The sequence below is a fragment of the Crocodylus porosus genome, unplaced genomic scaffold (genome assembly GCF_001723895.1).
Source record: "Crocodylus porosus isolate Cpor-Errol unplaced genomic scaffold, CroPor_comp1, whole genome shotgun sequence".
NCBI classification, from domain to species: Eukaryota; Metazoa; Chordata; order Crocodylia; family Crocodylidae; genus Crocodylus; species Crocodylus porosus.
In genome coordinates this window covers 18,097,422-18,115,714 of record NW_017728951.1, presented here as the reverse complement: position 1 = coordinate 18,115,714, position 18,293 = coordinate 18,097,422, and the positions used below count along the sequence as shown (strand labels likewise).

General features: G+C 43.6%; 1 protein-coding gene across 4 annotated transcripts in view; it reads left to right on the top strand.

The window, feature by feature from the left end:
* The first annotated feature begins 472 nt into the window (after positions 1 to 472).
* CASP7 (caspase 7) overlaps positions 473 to 18,293 on the top strand; it is a 30,921-nt gene continuing 13,100 nt past the window's right edge. For 2 of the 4 annotated variants that reach the window (XM_019556215.1, XM_019556216.1), the window contains exons 1-2: positions 473 to 537; positions 2,898 to 3,010. In XM_019556215.1, coding sequence (XP_019411760.1) covers positions 2,898 to 3,010 — 113 coding nt within the window. In that variant the 5' untranslated portion in view covers positions 473 to 537. Of the gene's footprint in view, positions 538 to 2,897; positions 3,011 to 3,158; positions 3,162 to 8,018; positions 8,272 to 9,494; positions 9,501 to 18,293 lie in introns of those variants that run through there. The other 2 variants (XM_019556214.1, XM_019556217.1) reach the window with 2 other exon arrangements.

Genomic DNA, 18,293 nt, shown 5'->3' with positions numbered 1-18,293 from the left:
GCAGGGGCAGGCCCTCACGCCTCTGCCGCCATTCCCGGGCACCGGAAACCCCGCCGGCGCCTGGACGGGGTCTCAGGGCGTGCCCGGTCGCCGCCTGAGTCTGAGACCCCCAAAAAGGGGCGGTCCGAACAGCTTGGCTTAGAGAGGATCCGTTTTATGGGAGAGGCGGGGGAATTGCAAAAAAAAAAAGTAATTAAAAAAAAAATGTTTGCCGTTTCTCAGTGGGCCTAATAAAGGGGTCAAGGCAGGGGTGGGCAAAACGCAGCCCGGGGGCCGGTTGCGGCCCGCCAGGCCGTTGTATCCGGCCTGCAGGGCCCCTAAAAAGTTTAGAAAATTAATAGTTATCTGCCTCGATGGCTTGCTAAAAGTCAGTAAGTTGCCCTCTGGCTTTGGGCTGGGCTTTGGGGCCATGTTTGCAGCAAAGCTTTGAGGTGTGGCATCGAGCCGTGTTATGATTCAAACTCTTATCAGTGCGGGAGTGGAAAAATGCCACGCCGCGATTTCTGAAGGGAACAGCGAGGACGCTGGGTGCTCCCTGTGTGTTCATCTCCCTGCTTTGCCTTTTGGTTTCTGTCTCTTCTACCCATGTCTTCCTCATTCCTGCCTCCTACCACACTTCCAGCTTCTCTCGCTCCTTGGAGTCGCAGACCAGCAGAGACTCCCTGTGCCTGACAAGGGGTGATTGCACCCAAAAGCTTGCTAAAAACTTTTCTCCAGCTACTCAGCCGGCTTAATAAAAGGGATCATGTCTCCGCAATGGTCCTTAAACCTGCCTGGTTTAAGGACTTGCAGGGCTCTCCGGTGCAGTCCCTGGGAGGGGACGTGCCCTGGGTGTCCAGTCACAAGGGATGAAGTTGGCGTCGTGTAGTTCTCCAAGGCTCGGGGAGGAAACGTGCACAGCGTGGCACATCTCGGTTAGCGCTGCTCTCACCGTAGTGGCGTGGAGTGAATGTGCACCGAGTTGCTGTTTAGCTGGTTGCTGCATGCTCTTCCGTTGTTTTTGCTGAGCGAGAGCGACACCCGGATGTTGCTTTCCTGTGTGGTCAGTAGTGATGTGCGTAGGTATTTCAGTCTAGTCCTTCCTTTGCATGGGAGTGCAATATGGGACTTGGTGTCCTGCTGAAGTTCTTCCTTCTTTTGCCTAAATCTGATATAATCTTCCAATTTTGCAAATCCACATTCTTTCCAGATTACTGAGTTATTTGAAACAAGACTAGATTTACCCCAGTCTATCACATACCATTGCTTTTTCTGTTGAAGTCAAATTAAAATCTCCAGAAACTGGAAACAACTGGCGGAGGGGGGTGTTCCCTTACCTTACTTTTCCAATTACAGGCTGAAAGGACAGTGATATTCATATTAATGCTCTCTCAGTCTGGTTTCCACAGTCCTGATGGTGCATCAGTTATAAAAGTCTGTTTGTGTATCTGTTATCAGTTGAGTTCAATAGGATGCCGTGAATAAGTAAAGACCGCATGCACGAGTGAGCGTTTTCAGGAATGGGCCTTAAGGAAGTGAATGAGCAACAAGTAGTCTTCTGGCTAATACTTAAAATAGAAATAAGCTTTTAACCTAGTAAAGAGTGTGTTTTCTAGTGTGCCATGGAAGCCTCTCCGCTGACCTTAGGAAAGGTATGCTCGGCGGAGACATCTTAAAACAGGCTTTGACACAAGCGTATCAACTGACATAAAAGACTGCTATGATGTCTTCGAGTAATGTGCTTTTTTAATGAAAGAAAAATACGGTTTTCTGGGTTTTTTTTAAATAAAAACAAAACCTCAGTGTTAGGAAAATATAACATGCATAATGTGATAGGAAAAATAAAATTAAAATTGAGTCTATCTCTATAAAAACAGTTTGCAGCATTTTTCTGTACAGGCAGTTGAGTGTGCCTGTGTACCTGTGCCTCCATGAGAGAATTTGGGGGCATATCTTTCTGAGTTCTCTGGATGCTTTCAATTTGGGTTATAGCTACGCGAATAACAAATAAGTTGGTGTCTAATTGCCAGTGTTTCCTGCTTCTTTGCAAACTTACTTGTTTTCAATCCACAGAAAACATCTTAAAAACATACTATAAGGCATTTTGCCATCATTTTTTTTATTTTTAAATCTTAGTTGCAGTTTGTGGGCAGATTTTATTGACTCGTTTTATATGCTACCCTTCGGTCTAAGACAGCGGTGCTCAAATTCTCGGCCCTGTGGGCCAGATGAGTGGGGAGGGACCACTCCGCAGCCTGGATCGGCCCTGGGATGCCCGACACCACCCTGTCCCTGCCCTGATCGCCAGGATTTCAGAAGTGGGCCCCCTCCCACTGGGATTTGTCCCCAGGGGGACTACCACCGCTCAACCGTGCCCCAGCATACTGGGATTGAGTCCCAGGGGCCTGGCGTTGCCCCCCTTGGCCTTCCATACCGGGCTTGGGGCCTGGAGCTGCACCTTCTTAGTCTCTTGTGTGCTGCGATGGGGCCCTGGGCCTGGTGCTACCCCCACCCAGCCCTGCCTACTAATATTGGGTGCTGGACCCAGTGCAGAGTCCAGGGCTCCCCATGGGTCCAGGAATTTGGCAGTGGGGAAGTGGTGCCACTCCTCTCCCACCACCAAATTTCCAGGCATATGAGGAGCCCCCACCCCGGCTGAATATCACAGGGCCAGATTTGGCCTACAAGCTGGGGGGGGTCAGTGCCCCTGGTGTAGGTCATCTTTGAATAACTACAAAAAAAGTAATAGGGATAACTGAGTACACACACTATCAGACTGGAGGATCCAAAAATCGATGGCTACTTTTAGCCTGTACAATTTTACACAGTGTAACTGGCTTAATAATTTTACTAGAAAATAGATTTGGTTTAATGATTGGTGGTTTTTATTAGGTTTCTTTTTATATTTGTTTGTGTAGATGGCAGAAGAGCTGTACGCTGACGGGCCTCAGTTGAAAATGAAGGCTGAAGAGCCGGATGATACAGTGGATGCAAGGCCGGACAGAAGTGAGAGATTTTTCATCTTTGGAAAGTAAGCAATTTTGTTCTCAATTCCATTCAATCGGCAAGCCCGCTTCAAGTGGACTATATCCAGTTCTTCTGTACTCTGGAAGGCGTCAAGTGTTGCTGGAGAAAAACGTATTAAATCTAGTATAAAAACCGATAAAAAGTCTGGAAAGAAAGTCCAAAAGTGCTGCCTTTGACTATACATACTCATCCTCTGCACCCTAGCAAAGCATTTTTCTATCTAGACAGTAATTAATTATATTGCAAGGAGAAATGCAGACTGTGCTGTGTGATGTTACTTCCCTTCGCTGCCTTGATTCAAAGTGAAAATGAGAACTAATCTTAGTTGGCTAAATTTCAGATTTTATTAATGATAGCCCTCCTAAGGGCTTTTTTGAAAGTCAAAAGTTACATAAGTACACTGAACTTCAGCCTGGTTCTCGCTTCTCACATGGCTCTTAAATGGGGGTAGCAACTGGGAACTGAATGCACTGTTTTCACTGCACTGAGTTTGGCTATTCTGCACCATGAGAATCCCCAAGGGGCTACTGAGGACATCCTACACCCATCTCCCTCCAAAAAGTTTCACCGGGGCCAAGGATGTAGCCTGTTACCCAAGAACTTAATCTTCTTGGGAGCTGCAGAATCATTTTTGCCTTAATATTAAAGAGTGCAATCCCCAGTGAAGCATAATTTTACTTACCATAATTTCATAGGAAGTATCGTCTGTGTTATGTTAGACCTGTTCTTTTGGAAAAATAGCCATCTGGAATTTCTAACGGCCCTTAAAGTGAGAGAATGACTATTTTGTGCTGAGAGTTTCTTGGTGTTGGTGTTTTTCTTAAAAAGGGCTTTCATAATTTATGCCCTCTGCACTATGCAACCTTGAAGTGAACGGCCTAGCCCTGACCAAGCGATGGGAAGGCATTTGGCATTTTAGTTACATCGTAATTATGAAGAATGTGTTAATGCACAGAGTCTATAAGGTCTAAAACCCTTACCTAGGAGTCAGAAGAGCTAAGTATTCTTGCAGCAGACTTGCAGAGTTGACCTTCAGCAAGTAGCTTCAAACTTTTCCTGCTGCTTTTCTTAAAGAAGTGTTTTATGAGGCTTAATTAATGGAAAACAATATAAAGCTGTTGTGGAGGGTGTCATAGAAATGTCAAGTATTCCCATCGGTGCACATCTAAAAAAAATTGAAATATTCCTGTTTAAGATTATACCCACAACCTGCAGTGCTAGCAGATACAAGTGGAAGCTGTGACATTCTGCCTCTAAAACCTGAGCAGCAGTTTTGAAAGGCATATTTTGAAATAAATGCGACTTGTGTTTAAAAAGCAAAATTGCTCCTCTCTATGGGGAAATAGTCTGGTTCCATTATTCTGCTACTTGCAGTTTATCACTTTTAGTGAAAGACAAGAATCAATGTCTTAATGTGCTGAGATGGTTCAAGCAGTGTAACTGCCCGGTGTACCAGGCATTTGTGTTTTGGTAATGTCTGGGGAAACATTATCTTCCCCATAGAGCAGGGCTGTGCAGCTGAGAGCTCCTGAGCCGCATGCAGCCCACAACAGGGTAAACTGTGGCCTGGAGGGCTTGCTAGTGGTGTGCCACTTCTTCTCCCCCTCAACCTCGCCCCATACTTGTTGCCCACCACCAGATTTGGGGGCATCTGTTGGCAACTAAAATCAGAGGCGCAGTAAAAGCGACGGGCGCAAACGAGGACGGTGATGGTCACCCCTTGGGTTTGGAAGCCCCTCCTTGCTCCTGCCTCGTTTGTAGGGTGAGAGTGAGCCACTGGATTGGCAGCATGTGCAGATTTGCTCTCCTTCCTGTTTGGGGAATTTGTCTCTGTGTAATTTTATCTTGTTAAAGAGCTTCTAGTTCTGACCTGATATTTCCAGGAAATGAAATGTTTCTTAAATATTACTCGATCTTTCTGTTTGTTTGTTTGCCACTAGATGGCAGACGACCCTCATTTTTTGCCGCACTAAAAGGAGCAGAACGCACTGCAGAATTGACGCCGTTTTTATTTTCTGAGCAGAAACAGGCCAGGGTGATCATAACAAGTCTGAAAGGCGTTTTGGAAGGAAAAGAGGGTTGCTAATTTGAAAAAAAAAAACCCCAAGTGCTCACTTTTCATGTAAGGTGAACAGCGTATCTTCTTTGTTGTTTGCTTCCTATGATCCCGTCATGCTTTTCACACCTGGATCTCTTTCAAAGAAATCCATTTCTCTGAAGGGTACTGTAATATCCTCCCTTTGTGCTTTTGAGCATCACTTGTCTTTTCAGAAATGTGGCCTGGCCTCCTCCTTCGGGTATTTTAAACTACACGTTTTCTCTGAGCCTTCCTTCCTATAAACAGCGCGCTGTATTGTCCATCACTTCATTCAGCTGTAGGTAGTAGATGAAGATGTGGGCCACCATGATTTTTACCATGCAAAGGCCAGAATGAAAAAATAAGAAGTTTGATTTCCTGGAAGTCAATGGAGCTGGGTTTTTTCCTGCGAAATAGTTTTTTAAAAACTACCAAATGTCCCTAGAATTCAGCAAAACAGAGTTTTCTCTCTTAACAGACCTGGTGGTATTTCTCATGCGCTCAGTGAAGTGAAGCGTGATTCAGTAGCAAGCAGGTGAGAGCAGTCAGGCTTTGGAGGCCAATTTCACATCAATTCACTCTATAAAACTGTTCTTACCCTCGATGGATGGCTTTTACACTTTCCCTTTTACACTTTCCCTGTGCCTCTTCTGTCTGTCTTACACCCTGTATTCCACTTCTCAGTTGGAAGTTGTAAACAGCATTTAAATAAGTATATGTGCAAGGGCTTTTACAAGCCAAGAGCAAGTGAAGCTGAAAACCTAATCAGTACTTTCAATTCAGTGCCTTTAGTTCAGAAAACTTAAACCAGTGAAGTGTCACAAAGCCCTGGTGAGCCGGGTGAGGGATATATAGAGTGGGGGTTTTTTCCTTTGCTGAAGTAAAGCCACTTTGAGATTGAATACAGCATCAGTTTAACCTGATGTAGTAAGCCTGAATGTATTTTAGGAGCATAAGATAAGAGGAGTGCAATGCCTACCTGAAAGCAATGGGAAATTTTTGGAGTCAGTTTGTAACTGTCTTTGAGTTGACATTTGACCCAAACAGTAGGTTAAACAGTCTTCCTTTTGCATAGAAAAGTACCTCGATTAGTGTGCTGGGCCTTCGATTATATAATGACTTGGGAAGTGCTGTCTGTCAAATTTCCACCACCACTTCCCATGGCAGATAGGTATTCCTTTAACATTTCCCATCTAAATCTTGACCTGGCCTAGATTGTGAAATCATATACGATTACAGGTACTAGAGGTACACTGTATCTATAGATACTTCTGTCGTTAATAAGGAACAAAAATATAAAAGTATAACACCGTGCACTTCGCATTTTAATTGATTTGAGAACTCTCATTTTAATTTAAATTGAAAATTCCTCTGTCAGAAATGTCAGTGGGTGTCTTGTTCTCTTTGTTAATGGTTATGACATTCCCATTTACATAAAATTAGCTTTGAAAGTTTTGCAAACTCGAATACAGATAGATGTATAGAACTTTTTCAGAGTTCAGGTTTTGCACTAGATGATAGAGCATCGGGTTTTGGTGACCATGGGCTGAAATGAAATACGAAGTAATCTAATGTAACTGTACAGCCTGTTTCAATGTGTCAGCAAAACAAAATTAGCTCCTTTGTTGGCATATGATTATTCTGCTGAGGGTCAGCTTCAAAATGTCCTGACAAAATCCTTCGCTTTTTTGAGTGTGCGTGAGCAGAGGTGATGGGGGCAGGGGAGTTCAGTGCACTTGCATGAAGACGGAGTCGTGTAACTTGTACCAGAGAGGGAGAAATAAGTTGGTAGACCCCCTTGTTCACTGGGACTTGAATCGTGTTTTAGCTTCTTGTACACAGATTAATAACTAGTTTTGACACCAGCATCATAGATGCAGGAGGATTGGGGAATTGCCTTTGTGTCAGTCCTACTCGTTCGTTGTTCTTTCATCCTCCTGGGAATTATTTTCCACCCACCTTTGATTATCTTTTATCTCTTTCACAACAAGATGCTTCATAGATGGGGTGTGGAGATGATTTTTTTGTTCTTCCTTTCAGACCCATGTACATTTTTAAAGGTTGCTCACTCTGTATTGTTAGTGCCACTTAAATGCTGAATTTTTAAAAGGTTATGGCAATTCCTGTGTGGGCAACAGTATACACATTTTGGAGGATTTTTTATAAAGTAGTCCACCAGATTTTTCCTATTCTGATTAGTCCAATTAGTCTTTTTGAGTGTTTTCATGAGACTGGAACTGTACCACTAGAGAGTGCCTCTAGCCAGGCCAAGGCGAGTATAACAGTTCATCACGGCTCATCCAGGACCTGTTGTTCCCTTATAGTATGTATAGTAAATGCTCAGTTCTCTTGAAACTTTACCTTTAGCATAACAGTTTCCTTAAATCTGAGCCAATATTTCATTCATGCTTTCTGGCACTTTCCCAGGTGATACATACAGTAAATGCTCAGATATCTTTGATTTATATCTTTGGTATTTAAAACAACAGGTCAAGTATCAGGTGAATTACTGTAGTTAATAGAAAATCTGTCTCTGCATGACAGCTAGAATTAACTTAACGCAGAAATTAAGAGAAAAGTAAACCATCATACGTGTGTCATTTATTATTTTTAGCATTTCTAAATAAGCAGCCAACAAGGAAGTGGAGAAATGTAAGGAAAAGCAATAACGAGTCGGGACTACTTAAGAGTGCGTACACGAAAAATAACCGAGAATTAAGAGCGCTACAAGATTTTTTTAAATTGCATATGGTAATTTAAGGGATTTTTTTAAATGTTCTTTGTTATAGTGGGGCAGGGGCAAAGGCAAAAGTGAGGGTAGCAGTGTGTATTCAAAGTTTTGCCGTTTTTCCACGCTACCCTCCTACACTGGGCAATGCTAAAGTCAGAGTGATGGGAGTCTGTGTTTTCTGCCTGTCAGCGAAGGTGGATCAGGCCTGCATGACCTCAGCAGCTTGCTAGGCCACAGCCAGGAAGGTTTGAATAGCCCCATAGAAAAGTCCAGCGTGACCCACTGCTGACACAGGCAAATCTTTGGGCCTGAATGCAGAGCATCCTGGTTCTCTCTCCGATACAGCTCTGAGCATGGTGGGCTCCTAGCATTACTGAAGAAGATCCCGCTTGTTCTTGCACGCAAGGTGCAATTCTTTTCCGATGCAGAGTGGAGTGCCACTTGAAGATGAGCCAAGGTACTGTAAAGGGTTGTATCTCTCCCTCGTCTCCCTTGCTTCCTTGTTGGGAACGTCACGAATGGATACCCTAAAAGAATTCAGCTTTGTTCTCCCAACCCGCTGTTGCTCAACTGGAATACCGCAGTTGTGAAATCTGCCCTGGAAAATGTGTATTTGTTTTGCTCTGCTGTGTTTTGTCGTCTGCCGAAGAAGGAATGCACCTTTTTGTTCTGTGACGGTTGAGAAGAGGGGCTTGGTGTTGGTGTTATATAGCATAATTAGGAATTATCTATATATGTTACGCTGCCTGGGAACTAATCCAGCAAGACCTCTGTTTCCAGAATGCCTATGAGAAGTACACGAATATACAGAATTGAGCTATAAGGTGGAAAATCCTTGCAGATGGGGGCTTGTATTCTTTAATATGTAAAGCATGTAGTGACTTTTGAGTGCTATAGAAATACCATATAGCACAGAAAAGATACAAATGGCATGCAGCCGACTGTCAGTGCAGCAAATTAAGCTTCTGTTTATAGCAGGAGCATAAACATAGGGTTAACGGTTAATTTATTTAATTATGAATCTGACACCCCTGTGTTATCATGTAAAAACGCGAATAGAGATTTGCAGCAGACAATATGTGAGCTGAAAAGAATAGGGAACTGCTGCCTGCTTTTTTAAAACTATTGCAAAACGTGGACACAATACGTGGACATAATAGACAGTGTCTGACAACATTTGTATAGTATGTAGCTGAGTGAGCCCCACTCAGCTTCCTATACTTATCCATGTATAGTGACTAAAAGTGCAGACACCAAATTAACTCTGATTAACGTATGAGCTGGAGTGACAGCCTTCATGTGGTTCTAGCAGGATGAGAATAAGATAAGACTGCTGTTTGTGTAGATGTACTTAAACTGCTCCTCTCAAATCCAGGGGCCCACAGAGTATGGAAAATATGCCAAAAGCTGGGTTGTCCCTTCCATCCCACAGACCACATTGATTTCAGCGGGTTTCCTGCAGGGCAGGAATCCCCCTTGCAGAGCAGCTGGCAAGATCAAGGTAAATCCATTTCTAGCAACAGACTCATTCTCACCCACCCTACCCGCTACATTCAGGTTTCTCCACTTAGCCCACCTTGGTATCCTTCTGAACCCTGTTATTTTTCAAAAGTATTTGGAGAATAGAGAGTGAGTTGTGAATGCCAGCAAGCAACTCTGCCTCTACTGAACCAAGTGGAGAAAGAAGTTGCACTTGAATTTCCCAATTGCCAATTCTCCGTTTTTCCTTTCTAACACCAGAATGGAAAGACTTTTTAGCAAAACTCTTTCTCTAACTTTAGCTGCTGCTCCAGTACCAGATAGGGAGACGGGCCATTTCCAAGATCCAAAATATTGAGGGTTTCAGGAGGTTGAGAAAATGGCGAGTTGATGTTTATACAGAAACAAGTGGTATGTCAATCCAAATCACAGGACCCGTGCAAAAAGCACTCTCTGAAAGGAACACCGCTAAGCAGCTGCGTTCAGCGCCTCGTTTTTAGGCGATCTTCAGGTACTGCTCCATCTACAATAGTAATCCATTAGCAGGATGACAGGAACTGGGAACCCCCAAATCTGAAAGAAATAGCTTTAGGGATAACCCAGGAGAGTGCATATATAGCAAAAGTAGAGGTACCACATTTTGGAGCCAATTTAGAAAATAAACTTGTTTTTAAAAACTGATTAAAATAGGTTTCTGCAATGGAGGAGCAGGGGGTGCACAAACATTTTCATTTTTAAAGATATTTGCTACTGCTTTTCTGGATCTCAGAGGTGAAACTACAGTTAAGATTGTCAAGGGACTTTTAACTACTTAATTATGTGGTTATCCTGTTTTGGAATTGAAATTAGCCACTGTGTGCCTAATTGGAAAAGGGCTCAGAAAAGAGGAAAAAGAATGATTCAGAATGGGAAGAACAGGCTTTATGGAAAGGGTCAGTTGAGAAGTTCAGTCCCCTGAATTTATCCAATTTGATCCTGATCTACACGTGACTACATTGACAGCAGAGGGTATTTAATTTAACTGAAAAACACCTGAGCAAATTTAGTAGATTAGAAACTGAAGGTAGACCGATTCAGACTAGAAATAAGGGGGAAATAAGTGAGGGCACTTAACCACTGTAACTATTGAGGGTTAGAGTCCCTTCCAGCCCTATTTCTCTAGGATTCATTTATCTAAGGACATGAAGTCTTAAATCAAGATTGGATGGCGTATTAAAGATATACTGTAACTCAAACAAAAATGATGGGTTAGATGCAGAAATTACTGGCTTATTTTTTATGGCTTGTTATGCAAGAGGTCAGACTAGATGATCATAAATTCCTCTGGATTTAAAATCTATTTCTGCTTTGGGGAAGGAACACACTCTGGGGACTGCAAGCCTGGGCCTTACCTAGGACTTGACATGAATTAATCTTGGACAAGCACTAAGAGCTTGTCTGCTCCGGATGTAAATTTACAGTGTAGTAGCTACACCTCCCTAACACTTGAGGTGGGCACGCAGTGCATGTGAACATTGATTTGGTTCCTTGTAGGGTGGAGTATGCTATTTTACACTTAACTGCACTGTGTCAACATGGGGAGTTAATCTGGAGTAGCAAGTGCACTGTGAATTTGAATCCGTACCTACCGTGTGTTTCCCTGTTGGCAGAAGCCATAAAGTCTACAGCCATCTTATGACTTGAACATGTGCCATCATCCCTGTTTTATAGATGGAGAAACTGAGACCCAGAGATCTGCACTCACTTTGCAGAAGTCATGCAGTGAGTCGGCAGTAGAAGTAAACCCCAGTCCTGTGCCCAGTCCCCTGCACAAAGCTGCTATATGTATCTACAAAGCCAGAAATCCCGTTAGAACAAAACCTGCACTTGGTTTCTCTAGCCTACTTGGTGGCACTGTAGCTGGATAAAGCACAACCACAAAATGTTAATTAGACCATCCTTTATGTATAAATGATATAGCTTTCATTGTACCCAAGGAGGTGATGTGATCTAATATGCTCTAACAAATGTGTTGCAAAATACAGGGATTTTTTTAAAAAAGAGATGCCTCGTTAACTTTTAAGAATTGTCTTTGTTTCTTTGACAATGATATTTGCCATAGCAAGAAGGAAACTACCATATTTCCCCAAATCCACAATGACCTTGAATTTAAGACAAGCCCCCAATAATTAGAGTCTATAAATTGAAAATTTATAAATTTTATTATAATTTTCTATATATAGAATCCAACTATTGGAGAATCATTTTAAGTTTGTCCCCACCACCACTGTAGCAGGGAAAGCAGCGGTAGGGGGGCAGTGAGGTCCAGGGGTGGGGGGTAGATGTTCTCCCCCTACCTTGTGCCTGCCTCCCCCCAACATCACCTCTCCCCTGCTCTTCCCCTGCTTCCCCTTGTTCTGGCGACTGAGCCTGCCCATACCAGAGCAAGGATAAGTGGTGGAAGGGGAGGGAAAGGGGCAGTGGGGGGAAGAGAGATTTTAGGGGGGATGAGTCGGCTGGGGGGGAAGAGAGAAAGACGTGGAAGGGGATATGGGCCTGAGACCATGTGGGGGTGAGGGAGGGAGTCAAGGCACGGGGGCAAACAGCATCCGTGGCCCCAACCTGGTCCACAGCCAGAGCCACAGCATCTGCCTCCCCTCCACCACCTTGTACTCTAATCTAAGACAAGGAGCTTTTTCTTCCCATGTTAAATGGAGGTGGGGGGACACAGACATCACTTTGGAATTGAATAAATATGGTAAATTGTTAATGTGACATTTCATTTTTGGACAAAAAGTGATTTATACTGCACAAGCTTTTCATCTTAAATGGTGCAATTTTCAGGCACTGGACCTCTAAATAAGTGTTTTGAGGCTGAATGATGCATGTTTGCAGCTCATGTCGATGGTAATAGATTTGGGTTGTCGTCTAAGGAAATGATTAACGGGGTTTACCCTCTTCACATTTTCTGGAAGACCAATAGAGCTACATTTTTTCTTTAAATTAAGCCTTACTTTTTACATTTTAACTTATGAGGAGGGTTTGGCTGGCTTAATAAAGACATGTCTTCTTGCTTAACTCCCTTGTTCAGCTTTTGCCTGAGTGAGTAGCACTTGATGCTCTTCCCCTCTAAAGATTTTTACATAGGCTTTTCAGTGAATTGACAGGTTCGGTGTAGTTCCAAATGCATCCTTAACAAACATCACCATAATTGGCATTAGTTGGCAGTCTCAGCCCTGATGCAGTAAACATTTATATGTGGGTTTAGCATTGCCATCATTAGTAGCCTTGCTGATCTCAGTGGGGTAATAAACTTTAATATGTGCATAAATGTTAGCATGACTGAGACAGCTCCTCTTGATCCCTTTCTCTCCCTCCATCCTCTTCCAGCAGCAGCCTTCAAAGTTGAGGCACGCTGGTCGAGTAGCAGGGGAGGTAGTCAGTACTGCCAGTGCCTCACGTGTGTGGTTGATGTAGACTTTGAACTATGATGCTATGGGTATGTCACCTTTACAGGCAGCGTTTTTTCAGCCAAGGAAAGCAGGGTAATATAGAAAAAACACCATATTTTGTTGTACACCCCTCCCCCTTTTATAGTTGCCTGATGCAGCTATTCAGATGCCGATTCACATTCTTTTTTCCAAAAAACAGCTGCAGGAAATTGGGGGGGGGTGCATTATAGTGAGGGGTCCAGGTTTTCCATTCTCATTTTAGTGGAGAAACCCATGCATTTTGCAGTTTTGCAAAGAGCTCTCTGCAGGCTGGCAGAGTTGCAGCCTGCATGGGGCTGGGAGGGAGCGGGAGGACGGTGATCAAGCAGGGGGCACCATGTGCATGTATATGTACCTGGCCCCGGGCAGCCTAGAGAGCAGCTCCCATAGGTAAGCGTGGGGGGAGGAGTGCATGCAGTGGCAGGGAGCGCACCCCCAACCTAGCCCACAGCAGGCAACGGGGGGGTCAGGCTCCGCTGCAGCAGCCACCACCTCCTGCCGGGGCCAGAGGGCTGCAGACCTGGGTCCTTGGCCCCATTGCCCTGGCAGAGTTGGGGATGCCAGGGGGCTGGGGGCCAAGGGGCATCAGCAGAGCTAGCGGGGCTATGGTGGGGAGTGAGGACCCTTTCATTTTAATCACAGATTTTGAGGTTTTTATCAGAGAATTTGCAATGATTTAATGTAATATGGTTCCAGGGTAATAGGTTAGCAGCAGTTTCTGCCGTGGGAAAATGAAAGTAATTCTCCGAGGAGAAAAACAATGCGTGCAGTGTGCTCTGTCGCTGCTACTGAGTTACTTATTAAAAAAAACACACCTTTTTTTCCTTCATTTTGCCTTTCAAAAGCAAGGTGCATCTCTTATTTTGGGGTGCATTGTATGTGAGAAAACATGCTAATTTAGGATATTTGATTGGTTTGTATGGCACAGTACTCTTCTCTGAATTAATGCCATTGGGTCAATAACTATGGTAAGACAGCCCTTTGGTAGAGTAAGAAAAGCAGGTTAAGTTTATGCCATATGCGACTATTCAAATACAGATATACATCCTTTTATTCTGTTCTCTTCTGAAGGAAAGGGGGTTTTTTGTTTTATTTTGGGGGAAAGGTTCTTACCCTAATTTTTTACCTGTTTCTCATCTTCCCTTCAGACTATTTCTCTAGGAAATAGCTTAGAAGTCTTCCAGGTCTGGTTATTTTATCAGTGACTAATCTTTCACAGCCAGTAGCAATTTCGGTAAATCACAGGCAGATACATTTTTGTAGGCAAATTAGAAGTGTAAAACATTTACTTGAAATGTTTTTATGTTCCTATAGTATTAAAGGTTGTCTCTCAGTTAGTTGCCAGTTGTGTGAGCTGTCAAAATTGCTTGCCATTTTTTTCTGTCAACCAAGTTCCCCAGTTTATAAGCTAGTACTGTATGTACTTTAAACAAGATGGAAAACAAAGATTAGACTTAATAAGTAGCTGCTTACATGCGAACCCTTCAGCAGAGTAATAGCACTGCAACTCCTTACAGACTCTGAAGAACGCTGTGAATTGTACCCATTTTACAGATGAGTAGCAGAGAGGTGAAGTGAAATTGCTGAAGCTACACACTGACCAGATCTCCCAGTTCCAAGCCTGATGGCTTTGTGTATTTGAAGATTATTGTCAAATACCCGCTGTCTTCTCTTCTCCAAAATGAAATAATCCTGGTTTTCAGTCTGTTCTCATAAATCATGTCTCCTGGGCCTCTAATCATTTTTGTTACTGTCATTTTTGCCTCTGTTGGACTATTTCTAATCTCTCCACATCTTTTTTTGAAGTATGGGGCTCAAAATTGGACAAAGTGTTCCAGGTGAGACCTTACCAGTACTGAACAGAGTGGGAGAATCACTTCCCTTGATGTGCCAAGGGAAACTGCATTAAGGGTCTTCTTACATGAAGGGCCAGATCCTAAATTCATAAACCCCAGACTGCATTATCAACTCCACTATTAATACAGTACTGTACTGTCCAGTTCAACTCATGTGATGAATACCTAGTCTTATCCAGCCTTACAAAAAATGTTGGGTAGTCATACCATGACATGCTCCTCTAAATCCCCCGAAGTTGCCACTCCACCCATTTGATGCAGCACTGAAGGCAAAAGGCAAGAGTGTAATCATTGTGTGTAGGCTGCTGTAAGTCTCCGTGCCACCTTACCCAGCTAGAAATAACAGAAACTCTGTTTTTTTATGAATCTTAAGATCTAAATAAGCTGCAGTTGTGTGTGAACAAAATGTGCTTTATGTTTCTTCAAGTACAGGTATTTTTTGAGAAATGGTTTGAAATAGGAGAGAGCAGAACTTCGGTGTGCATTAATGTGGGATCTGCAAAAGTTTATAAAGCCTAGTATGGAGGAAGGAGTTAAAATGAGTAGTAATGAGGAGTAGTCAGTTAGCCAGGTGTAGCTGTATTGGTCTAAAGGCAAAAGATATCAGAACTTGTGGTAGAGGTGATATCTTTTATTAGACCAACTAGATTTTTGCAAAAAAACCTCTTTATTTGCAAGCTTTCAGGCACAAGCACCCTTCTTCAGGCATAGGAGAAAAGATTGTAAAAGTTCTCCTAAGTAGAAATGAAAGTTGATATTGCAGATTTTTTTGCAAAAATCTAGGTAATCTAATAAAAGATACCAGCTCTTCCACGAGTTCTGATTCCTTTTGCCTCTACAGCTACAACCTGGATACCCAACACATGGAAGATATTGACTTTTAGCCAATTTGTTAAATGAAATCTTCATAATTTTACAAGGAGGAAGCAAGTTTTACCATCTAAGACCCTGCTCCTGCCTTTGTTTGAGATAATTTGCATTGTCACAGAGCCCAGAGATATGTCACCACGTAAGAAATTCCTGCCCAGAAGAGCATGCCATCTCTTTGCTCTTCTGGGAAATATGAAACATCATGGCCAGAAGGAATTATGACTCTACATCCTGCTTGCCACAAAACAACTTCGAGGTAAACAGACTATTCCAGCTTTTCTCTGAGCCTAATCTGCATAAAATAACTGTGCCAATGAGGAAATGTTACCACACCTTCAAGGAAATACGAACTTGCATTTCTACCCAGGAGAGCTTTTACAATCTTTTCTCCTGTGCCTGAAGAAGGGTGCTTGCATATAAAGACTTTTCTTTGCAAAAATCTAGTTGGTCTAATAAAAGATACCACCTCTACCACAAGTTCTGGTTCATTATGAAGAGTCTGTACAGATTTTAGGACCCTAAAGAGAAACTTTATAAAACCAAAGCAGTGCAGTCAGAAAAGAGCAGCTGATGCGTGAACAGACTGGAAAATGTAGGCCACTTAAGTTGGTGCTAAAAAAAAATTTTCAGCTAACTCTTATTTGTGCCTTCTGTCCCTTATTCTTCACCCACCTACGACTGAATTTGCCTTAAGCACACTTAAATTTACCATACATATTGTTATGTCTGTTTGTAAATTGAAATACCATTCTGTTTGCATTTTCATGGTTGAATTTGTATGCTATCAGCCTAGCAGTGCATTAGGAAAAGTTACTCCCATGTTTTTCCCCAGCAAATCAAAGATATATGACTATAACAGCACTGGGTCCCCAGGGGTAGCCGTATAGGTCCTGCCCAACTCTCTCTAAAACGCCCGCCCTTGGCTCCTCTCCTGCCATGCCTTGATCTTATTAAAATATTAAGGAAGGGAGGTTGCCCATGGGTCTTAGAGTGTCTCCTTGTCACTTCCAGCCACCAGCAGGTCCCACCCAGACCCTACTGGCCTCAGTTTGAACCCTGAGCTGAGTGGGCCCTCTGTGTCCATCCATGCCCCCAAGACGCACATAGCTTTAAGGGCTAATCTCTGCCGTCCCCAATACCCATGCCCCTGCCTCAGGTGTCATCAACCACCAGTCCTTTTGGGCAATAGCCTCATCCCCTATGACTAGACCTCCCTGCCCAGGCACTTTTCTCACCTCGGCTACTCCCCAGTTAGTTTTCTAGGCTTGTCTGCTTCTCCCAGGCATCTCGCTCCTCGGAGCCACTCCCAAGCGCGGCCTTCCCACCTGCACTCCCCACCCAGCACTGTGCCTGTGCAGGCTAGTCCCAGGCATTACGTCCCACCCTAGTAGGCTCCTGCCTCTGCCACTCTCTGGACTTCAGGCCCTTGACCCCAGTCTCTGGGCTGCTGTGCTCTGCCCTCTCTGGGCTATGAGTATCTGGCCCCGATCTCTGGGCTGCTTTGCCCCAGTCATCAGGCTATAGCGCCCTACCTCTCCCTCTCTGGGCTATGGGACCCTGGCCCCGATCCCTGGGCAGCTGCCCCGATGCTTGGGCTACTGTGCCTGACCTCTGCCCCTCTCCAGGCTACAGGTTCACCCACTCCTGTTCCCAGGCCTATGTTGCTTGCAAGGCCTGCCTCCCCAGCCTACGGGCTCAAGAGCCCTGCTGCCAGGAGCTTCTCCCCTTGTGGCACTCAGGGTTATGTAGGTGAAATCCGGCTTCCTTCCACTCAGGTGACTCCCTAATTAGCCCCCTTTGCCACCTGCAGGCTGCTTCTCAGGCCACCACACTGTTCAAATGACAGGTGCACCAAGCCCCCTGCTTTTTCTAAAATCAGCTATTTTTAGACATGCTTTGAAAAGGAAGTAATAATGACATTTTCTTTTGACCATGCTGGTAACCTAGAGGAACATAAGCTGCAGGCATATCAAAGCAGTAGTTTACCGTGCATGAGTTTCTTCTGAATTGTTACACTAAATACAATTTCCTGAACTCTTACCCAGTCCACAGTACTATAGCATAAAAGGAAAAATGTATAGGAAGAAAAGTTCTTCCAAGAAAGAAGCACTAAAGGGACTGCATAGCTTGAAGGAATTCATAACAGGAGAAAGGTGCAAAAGGCAAGAGGGTTTTTTTGGAGTGATATCTTTTATTAGACCAACACTATAATTAGGTTAAAGCTAGACAAGCTTTCAAATGCAAAGCTTTGCATTCAAAAGTTTGTCTAACTTCAGCTCAGCTATGCAGTTGACCTAATAAAAAACATCACTCCAGCCACTCAACTGTGCAGCTGATCTAATAAAAAGCCCTGGCCTCTTACAGTTAGTTCATAGGCGGTCACGGTGACAATTTCAGTGTAACACTATCATAACATGGCAGATATCAAAACTTTCCATTTGCAATGCAGACTCACACCCGTAAGAAGTGACCTGAATAAGAATGCTTTACATTCAAAAGCTTGTCTAACCTTATCCCCCTATACAGTTGGTCCAATAAAAGAGATCCTTGCCAAAAAATCCTTGCCTCTCTCACAGTTCCTGGACCATGGCAGTTACAACGTCACTCTAAAACTACTATAATAGGATTAGAGAGCATTGTGGTTTTGAATCACCAGTTACACCCCACATCATTAGTGTGTGAAAGTTACTTTCATCTGATGGATCTTTGAAGGATCATATGAAATGAACTGTTAGCTGAGTATCATCCTATCACTACTATTAGCCCCTTGCTGGCTTTCAACAGAAAGACCAGAGATGGAGCAG